The sequence below is a fragment of the Pan troglodytes genome, chromosome 20 (assembly GCF_028858775.2).
Source record: "Pan troglodytes isolate AG18354 chromosome 20, NHGRI_mPanTro3-v2.0_pri, whole genome shotgun sequence".
Taxonomy (NCBI): domain Eukaryota; kingdom Metazoa; phylum Chordata; class Mammalia; order Primates; family Hominidae; genus Pan; species Pan troglodytes.
Window position 1 is genome coordinate 40215933 of NC_072418.2, and position 10024 is coordinate 40225956.

The 10024-nt window shown below is 37.8% G+C and overlaps 1 protein-coding gene across 5 annotated transcripts in view; it reads left to right on the forward strand.

Annotated features, from left to right (window-relative positions):
* Positions 1 to 9113, forward strand: part of ZNF566 (zinc finger protein 566) — a 42277-nt gene extending 33164 nt beyond the window's left edge. For 2 of the 5 annotated variants that reach the window (XM_009435364.5, XM_009435365.5), the window contains exon 5: positions 5013 to 9113. In XM_009435364.5, the coding sequence (XP_009433639.1) occupies positions 5013 to 6037 (1025 nt within the window). In that variant the 3' untranslated portion in view covers positions 6038 to 9113. The remainder of the gene's footprint in view (positions 1 to 5012) is intronic. The other 3 variants (XM_063800244.1, XM_063800243.1, NM_001009089.1) reach the window with 2 other exon arrangements.
* Positions 9114 to 10024: the final 911 nt, after the last annotated feature.

Below are 10024 nucleotides of genomic sequence, written 5' to 3' on the forward strand. Positions count from 1 at the left end.
TAAATCTCACTTGATCATGGTGCATGATCCTTTTAATGTGCTGTTGAATTCCATTTGCTAGTGTTTTGTTGAGGATTTTTGTATCTGTGTTCATCAGGGATATTGGCCTGTAATTTTCTTGTAGATTTTTTGTCTGGTTTTGGTATCAGGGTAATACTATCCTCATAAAATGAGTTTGGAAGTGTTCCGTCTTCAACATTTTGGAAGAGTTTGAGGAGAATTGGAGTTAATTCTTCTTCAAGTGTTTGATAGAATTTACTAGTGAAGCCATCAAGTCTTTGTCTTTTATTTGTTGGGAGGTTTTTGATTACTGATGGAACTATCCTACTCATAACTGGTCTGTTCAGATTTTCTCTTTCTTCATGATTCAGGCTTGGTAGTTTTGTTTCTAGGAATTTATCCATTTTTTTCCTAGTTTATCCAATTTGTTGGCATATAATTATTCATAGTAGTCTCTTATGATTCTTCTTTTGTGTTGTTGTTGTTGTTTTAGAGATGAGGTCTCCCTCTATTGCCCAGGCTAGAGTATAGTGGCATGATCATAACTCACTGCAGTTTTGAACTCCTGGGCTCAGGCAATCTTCCTGCCTCAGCCTCTCAAGTAACTGGGGCTATAGTCATGCACCCCTCTGCCGAGCTAATCCTGACTGTTTTATAGTGTCTTTGTTCCTATCTCACTCTTTCTTTTTGATTTGATTTTTTTATGGTGGTATGATTTGATGTCTTTCTCTTTGTCTTCAGTGTATCTACTAGAGAGTTTTTCTCTGTGGTTACCATAAGGCTTACATATTTAAAACATCTCATAGTTATAACAGTCTATTGTAAGTTAATAATAACTTAACTTTAGGCTGGGTATGGTGGCTCACACCTGTATTCCCAGCACTTTGGGAGGCTGAGGTGGGAGGATAGCTTGAGCCCAGGAGTTTGAGACCAGCCTGAGCAACATAGTGAGACCCTGTCTCTACCGAAATGTTTAAGGATCACTTGAGGTCAGGAGTTGGAAACCAGTCTGGCCAACATGATGAAACTTTGTCTCTACTAAAAATACAAAAAATTAGCCAGGTGTGGTGGCAGGTGCCTGTAATCCCAGCTACTTGGGAGGCTGAGGCAGGAGAATCACTTGAATCTGGGAGGCAGAGGTTGCAGCGAACCGAGATTGTGCCACCGCACTCCAGCCTGGGAGACAGAGCAAGAATCTGTCTCAAAAAAAGATTAACCAGGTGTGGTGGCACATGTCTAGTTTCAGCTACTCAGGAGGTTGAGGTAGGAGGATCCCTTGAGCCCAGGAGGTTGAGGCTACAGTGAGGACTGTGGCCTGGGCTACAGAGCAAGACCCTGTTTCTCAAAAATGTAATAGTAATAGTAATAATAATAATAATAGCTTAACTTTGACCACATACAAAAAGTCTACACTTTAACTTCTCCACCCACATTACATTATTGATGTTACAATGTACATCTTTTATATATTGTGTATCTATTAGCAAATGATTGTAGGTTTATTTATTTTTATTTTATTTTAATTAATTTATTTATTTATTTATTTATTTGAGATAGAGTCTCACACTGTCACCCAGGCTGGAGTGCAGTGGCGTGATCTCGGCTCACTGCAACCTCTGCCTCCTGGGTTCAAGTGATTCTCCTGCCTCAGCCTCCTGAGTAGCTGGGAGTACAGGCGCACACCACCACAGCCAGCTAACTTCTGTATTTTTAGTAGAGACGGGGTTTCACAATGTTGGCCAGGATGGTCTTAATCTCTTGACCTCGTGATCTGCACACCTCGGCCTCCCAAAGTCCTGAGATTACACATGTGAGCCACCAGTGCCCGGCCAGTTTATTTATTTTTAGTACCTTTGTCTTTTAACTTTTTTTTGTTTTGTTTTGTTTGTTTTTTTGTTTTTTTTTGAGACAGAGTCTTGCTCTGTTGCCCAGGCTGGAGTACAGTGGCAAGATTTCAGCTCACTGCAACCTCCACCTCCCGGGTTCAAGCAGTTCTCCTGCCTCACCCTCCTGAGTAGCTGGGATTACAGGCACACGCCACCATACCCAGCTAATTTTTACATTTTTAGTAGAGACAGGGTTTCACCATATTGGGCAGGCTGGTCTCGAACTCCTGACCTAGTGATCTGCCCGCTTCGGCCTCCCAAAGTGCTAGGATTACAGGTGTGAGCCACCGTGCCCAGCCTTGTCTTTTAACTTTTATACTAGAGTTAAAAGTGATTTATGCACTATTATTACATTATCAGAGTGTTCTCAATATAACTATATTCCTGCCTTTACAGTGAGTTTTATATTTTTATATTGTTAGTGTCCTTTTCTTTCTACTTGAAGAACTCTTTTTGATGTTTCTTACAAGTTAAATCTAGTGTTGATTTCCTCTCACGTCTTTTGTTTGTTTAGGATTCAGTGATCAGATTAAATGCCTTATAGCTATCAGAGAAAGATTGCATGATGTACGTTTTTACCATATGATCTAGTATGATTTCAAACTATCTTCCCTACTTAATTCATAACACTATTCCACTAAAATATTGAGTACCTACTAGTGTCATACACTTGACAGATTTACAGATGATAAAAACAATATTCATTGAGGTTTCATAATTTGGTTATGGCCTCTCAGCTAGTTAAAAAGTCCGGAATTCAGACCTCTTTTACAACCCTAAAGCCTTCAGTTTTCTCAACCACCTTGCTATACTCATTTTTTCTTTTCATCATATCTCATTCCGTAGTCATTTCTTTCTCTATGGGTAACTGATAAGAATACTAGATGAGATCCTGTCCCTCTGTAACCAGACCAAACTATTTCTTTTAAAAATTTATTTGTATTACATGTGTATTATAATAGTTTACAAAGCTGTACCTTCCTTACCCCTCCATTTCCTTGTCTAAGAGTCAGTGACTTTCAAGTCTTCTAACTATTCTCCCTTTTTTTTTTTTAACGAGTCAAGGGGTCGGGCCTAATGTCCCCATTTTTGTATGGAAATTCTTTTTTTTGTTGTTTGCTTGTTTTTTTGAGACGGAGTCTCGCTCTGTTCCTAGGCTGGAGTGCAGTGGTGTGATCTTGGCTCACTGCAATCTCCACCTCCTGGGTTCAAGCAATTCTTCTGCCTCAGCCTCCTGAGTAGCTGGGATTACAGTGCATGTGCTACCACACCCGGCTAATTTTTGTATTTTTAGTAGAGATAGGGTTTCACCATGTTGGTCAGGGGGGTCTCAAACTCCTGACCTCGTGATCGGCCCGCCTCGGCCCCGCAGAGTGCTGGGATTACAGGCGTGAGCCACTGTGTCTGGCAGAAATTCTTCCATAGTATTTACAAACATTAATCCCAATCCTCACAACAGTTGTAAGGGCTATCATTCCTATTGTATTAGACAGAGAACTGCAGGTTTGGAAGGTTGAACTCATTTGCCCAAGAAAACAAAGCTTATAATTATTCAAGTTTGAGTATAAAACGCATGTAACTGAATCTAGTATCTCTGATCTGTCAGTACCATACACTGCCTTCCATTTTACTCTCTCCCCTTCTCTTGAACCTACAAATGTCTTTTCTGCCAGTCAGTCATTACTACTATAGTGCTCATGTACTTGTTAAGTCCCCTCTTCTCTTTAACAAAGGTCAGCATCTCAGAATTACACGACAAACACTATTTTCATCAAACCCCAAACATATACCATATCTGTCCACAAATGAGTCCTATCTACCACTCATACTATGTTCATTCCACACTTGACTTTTCTTAAGCTAGGCTTTTTTCTGGATTGTCACCCTCTAGTTCCTTATCATTTTTTAAAGTGCTCTGGCCCTCCAGTTACAGAATCCAGACCAGGGCTATCCAAGAGAACATTCAGTGGTGATGGAAATGTTTTATATTTGTGATATTTAGTACAGACTTCCAGTACAAAAGCTACCAGCCACATTTGGCTGTTGAACATTGGAAATGTGAATAATGTGACTGAGAAACTGAATTTTCAAATTCAGCTGTTTATTTCAAAATAAAATGCACATTTTACTTACATTATTTGAAATTTTAAAAGCCACATGTAGCTAGCGGCTACTGTATTAGACAATGCATATCTAACCAGGGGCTGGCAAACTTTTTCTTGAAAGGCAAATAGTAAGTATTTTAGGTTTGCAGTTCACACATTCTCTATCATAACTACTCACTTCTGCCCTTTTAGCGCAAAAGCATCCATAGACAATACGTAACAAGTATGGCTAATAAAACTTCATTTATAAAAATAGGTGCAGGGCCATAGGCCATAGTTTACTGATCTCTGGGAATTTTCCGTCAGGCATATTCATTTCATCCGACAATAGCCCTGTTAACAGTGTGATCATTCCTTTATTTATTTATTTATTTATTTATTGAGACAGAGACTTACTCTGTTGCCCAGGCTGGAGTGCAGTGGCAATCTTGGCTCACTGCAACCTCTGCCTCCCGGGTTCAAGCAATTCTCGTGCCTCGGCCTCCCCAGTAGCTGGGATTACAGGCACACACCACCATGCCCCGCTAGATTTTTATATTTTTAGTAGAGACAGGTTTCACCATGTTAGCCAGGCTGATCTCAAACTCCTGACCAAGTGATCTGCCTGCCTCACCCGCCCAAGGTGCTGGGATTACAGATGTGAGCCACCATGCCTGGCCATTTCCCTTATTTTATAATTCATACTATGGGATGCTATTATATGTCTGTGTGTATATATGCAATGAGATATTTTGTGTGTGTATGATTAGAGTCATCCTTTAACAAGGGAGATAGGACTAAGGCATGTGTATATTTAGCAAGCTTCCCAAAGTAATTCTGATCTATAGCAATGTTTGGGAACCAGTGACTTACTTTGTTTTCCTAATCACTGCCCTCATCTTATTATGTAACCTGTCTTCTAACTCTCTTTTTTCCTCATCCATTTGTAAAAAAAATTCAGTTAAATTCTCCCATATTGATTGAAGTTTCATTTCTCCCAAACAAGAAAAATGTGAGTGATTACTTTCATATTTTCTTTCAGTCCTGGAATCAAGATGTGAGACCAAGAAATTATTTCTGAAGAAAGAAATTTATGAAATAGAATCAACCCAGTGGGAAATAATGGAAAAACTCACAAGACATGATTTTCAGTGCTCCAGTTTCAGAGATGACTGGGAATGTAATAGGCAGTTTAAGAAAGAACTCGGCTCTCAGGGGGGACATTTCAATCAATTGGTATTCACTCATGAAGATCTGCCCACTTTGAGTCACCATCCATCCTTTACATTACAGCAAATCATTAACAGTAAAAAGAAATTCTGTGCATCTAAAGAATATAGGAAAACCTTTAGACATGGCTCACAGTTTGCCACACATGAGATAATTCATACCACTGAGAAGCCCTATGAATGTAAGGAATGTGGAAAGTCCTTTAGACATCCCTCAAGACTCACTCATCATCAGAAAATTCATACTGGCAAGAAACCCTTTGAATGTAAGGAATGTGGAAAAACCTTTATTTGTGGCTCAGACCTTACTCGACATCACAGAATTCACACTGGTGAGAAACCCTATGAATGTAAGGAGTGTGGGAAAGCCTTTAGTAGTGGTTCAAACTTCACTCGACATCAGAGAATTCACACAGGTGAGAAGCCTTATGAATGCAAAGAATGCGGGAAGGCCTTTAGTAGTGGCTCAAACTTTACTCAACATCAGAGAATTCATACTGGGGAAAAACCCTATGAATGTAAGGAATGTGGCAATGCCTTTAGTCAGAGCTCACAACTTATTAAACATCAAAGAATCCATACAGGTGAGAAACCTTACGAATGTAAGGAATGTGAAAAGGCTTTTCGTTCTGGCTCAGACCTTACTAGACATCAGAGAATTCATACTGGGGAGAAACCCTATGAATGTAAGATATGTGGGAAGGCTTATTCTCAGAGTTCACAGCTTATCAGTCATCATAGAATTCATACTAGTGAGAAACCCTATGAATATAGGGAATGTGGAAAGAACTTTAATTATGACCCACAACTTATTCAGCATCAAAATTTGTACTGGTGATGAAACAGAATATATGAAATGTGTAGTGAGGCTTTTAATTATGGCTCAAAACAGAATTTATCTTGTTAATAATTCCTCTAGATAGAATAATGTAGAAACATTTTATTTGTGGACTACAGCTTATTCAGCCTGGGAAAAATAATGTTGGAGAAATACTCTATGAATAGAATATACTTTGGAAGCCCTTAACTAAACGCTCACTTCTCTTGACATCAGATAATTCAGTCTAGCAATATGATAGATAATTCAGTCTGTCGTACTGAAAATGACAGCACTTTTAACACCTTTCTAACCTTCTTAACGTCAGAGAATTTTTGTAGAAATGTAGTCCTGTGATTGTCATTTTTTCCCCTAATTTCTCTAATTGTTACATTCTTAGTATTTTAATCCATATTAAATTTATATGGCTATAAATTTAATCTGTTTACATCCTGATTTGTATACTATTTTAAAAATACCTTTAGTACCTGGGAGAAGTGACCTCTTTATTTTTGAAGATGGCTTATTCTTTTTGTTCTTTATAACATTAAGGCTTTCTTATTATAAAAATGTTCATGAACGACATTTTACTCAATAGAGATTCTTCATTATCTTCATGGTGTTTTGTTGTGTTACTGTAATATCACTTATGAAATCCTATTGGTGGATATCGTAGTCTCCTCTAGATATTTTGCCATAATACATGCCAAAATACAAGTCCCTGCTGGACATTCTCCCTAAGCACATCTTTGTATCATATCTTTTAATTGCAGAAGTAATGTGTGAATATATTTTCCTTATAAAAGATGCAAACATTACAAAAAGGCAAATGTACCCTTTGACCATATCCCAAAGGATAGTCTTTATCAGTTCATTATTTATTGCTGATCATTTTTCTGTTCATATATACATGCGTGTCTCAGTAAAAATTATAAAATGGGGGATAATTATAATACCTACCTCATAATGCTTTGTGAGGATTAAATGAATTAAGATCCATAAAGTGCTTAGAATTGTGCCTGACATGATAAATACATACTCACTGAATGTTAGTCATCGTTATTATATTCATCATCATCAGTATTATTATTTGTAGAAAGGCTTTTTAACTTCTGCAGAACTTAGTCACCATTAGGCAGGGTGTTTGACTGAAGAAAGACCCTTTGAAGGTAACAAGTTAAGAAAATTTCCCATCATCATGTACTTACTATTGAACATGAAATAATCCTAGGTGTTGGGGGGGAAAGTACTGTGAATAATGTGTGTGAAGGACTTTATTCCGACTAATACTCTTTTTGTCGCATTATATACCCAGTAAAAAAGAAAAGAGAACATAAACAAAATATTGGTGCACTAATGAGGAAAAAAAGTATGAAAAGAGAAACAGCATCATATTTTAAAAATGGACAGAGATAGAAACATAGTTACAAATTTAAAAGGTTCTGTTGAATATAATGCTTTTTTCTGATATGTTTGAAAATTTAAACAAAATGATTTTTAAGGAAAATATACATCAATATTGACTCCAAGAAAATTAGGACTCTTCAAAGACTCTCATAAACACAGAGAAAAGGGAAAAATTAGCATGTGATCAGTTAACTATTACTAATGAAGCACCAAATCCAGTTTCTTTCTAAGGAAAACTTTATCAAATGTTCAAGGAACTATTTCAGTTATATAGAAGTACACATCTTGGCTCACGCCTGTAATCCCAGCACTTTGGGAGGCTGAGATGGAAGGATCATTTGAGGCCAGGAGCTTGAGACCAGCCTGGCCAACATGTTGAAACCCCATTTTTACTCAAAAATACAAAACTTAGCCAGGCGTGGTGGCACATGCCTGTAATCCCAGCTACTGGGAAGGCTGAGGCAGGAGAATCACTTGAATGCAGGAGGTGGAGGTTGCAGTGAGCCAAGATCACGCCATGGCACTTCAGCCTGGGCGACAGAATGAGACTATTAAAAAAAAAAAAAAAAAAAGTCCACAGTGTAGCTTTGTTTAGGGTTAAGTTAGTGTTTTGAAATGGGCCTTCCCTGTGCTCAAAACATGCTCAGCAAGCAGCTCCCCATGCTGGACAGATCGCATGTGTGAAAGGATGAAGTTTATGTCTGTAGAACTGTTATTTTATGCCCCACTTCCTTTTTTCTTAGATCCTGTGTAGACGGGTCTCTCTGAACATTGTGTTACTTTACTTTACTGGCATAAGGAAGTAAAATATTTCATAATAAATTTGAGAAAAGTAGAGTGAGCAAAAATACCTGCAAATGAGAGAATTACTAAAAATGGACTGTTGTAATGTTTTGCGTTATCAAAATGAAAACTGCCAAATGAAATTTTGTTTACTTTCTTTTCTTGTGTGCTTATGTCTTTTATAAAATTCTTCATCTAAAATTATAGAGATAGTGCATTTGCACCCAAATTAATGAAACAATACCATTAAAGAGAAAGAAAAGGGGCTGGGCACAGTGGCTTACGCCTGTAATCCCAGTGCTTTGGGAGGCCAAGGCAGGTGGCAGCCTGGCCAATATAGTGAAACCCCATCTCTACTAAAAATACAAAAATTAGCTGGGCGTGGTGGCATGTGCCTGTAGTCCCAGCTGCTCGGAAGGCTGAGGCAGGAGAATCGCTTGAACCCGGGAGGCGGAGGTTGCAGTGAGCTGAGATCCTGACTGCACTCCAGCCTGCATGACAGAGTCTCAAAAAATCTGTCTCAAAAAAAAAAAAAAAAGAAAGAAAAAATGATTATCTTTGCCCTTCTCCGTTCCTCATTCCCTCCCCTCTGTCAATTTTCTTCTAAATAATATTTAAAGGTTGTGTATATTACCCATATATTTCTTCATGCTAAAACATTAACACACAATTATTTTATTATGTTTTTACAGAAAAATGGATAACTATACATTTCCCTGAAATTTGCTTTTTTACATTCAACTGTACATTTTGGATTTTCCTTCAATAGATGATGATCTAACAGTCTTTCTGATGGTTACAGTATGTTCCACAGTGTTATTTACCAATGCCTTTTCAACCACTTTCCCAATTGTGATATTATGGATTGTTTGCGTTTTTTGCCATCTAAAAGTAATGCTGCAACAAACACTTCGTATTCTTGTCTGTTTTATTTCTATAAAATAAGCTTCCCAAGTCATTTCCAGTGTTTTTGTTTTGTTTTGTTTTGAGACAGAGTTTCACTCTTGTTTCCCAGGCTGGAGTGCAATGGCGCAATCTTGGCTTACTGCAATCTCCGCCTCCCAGGTTCAAGAGATTCTCCTGCCTCAGCCTCCCAAGTAGCTGGGGTTACAGGTATATGCCACTACGCCTGGATAATTTTGTATTTTTAGTAGAGACGGCATTTTTCCATGTTGGTCAGGCTGGTCTCGAACTCCCGACCTCAGGTGATCCACCCTCCTCGGCCTCCCAAAGTGCTGGCATTATAGGCATGAGCCACCGCACCCGGTGTCATTTCCAGTGTTTTCTATGTTTCCTAGGAAGGTTTTGCTTCTAGAAGATTTCAGAGGGCAAGAGAATAAAGGAGTGGAGTGCAGTTTTTCATATATGTGATTCTGTAAGTGTGTATACACAGAGATTTAATATTTTAATACATCAGGAATTGATTATACAATATAATGCAGGATGTCAGACTTGTTTCTATCCAGGAATAAAACCAGTTATGCCAGAAGTAACTATTATTCACCTTTCTCCTACTGAATTAAAATACTATCAGTTGTATATTAAATGCTCACATACATCTATTTCTGTTCTCCATATTCTAGCAATCCTTGACACTTTTCAATAGCTTTTATTACTTGGAAATAAAGATGTATGTATATATTATTAATATATAGTTTATTATTTGGAAATAAAGATGTTTCTTCATGAGAATTTTTGACTCATTTATTTTCCAATGAAAACCCCATTAGGATTATATTTTGAATTTCATTCAGTTTAAATGCAGAGTATCCTACATGAATAAACAACTGACACTGAATGGAATTCATTAACACATCT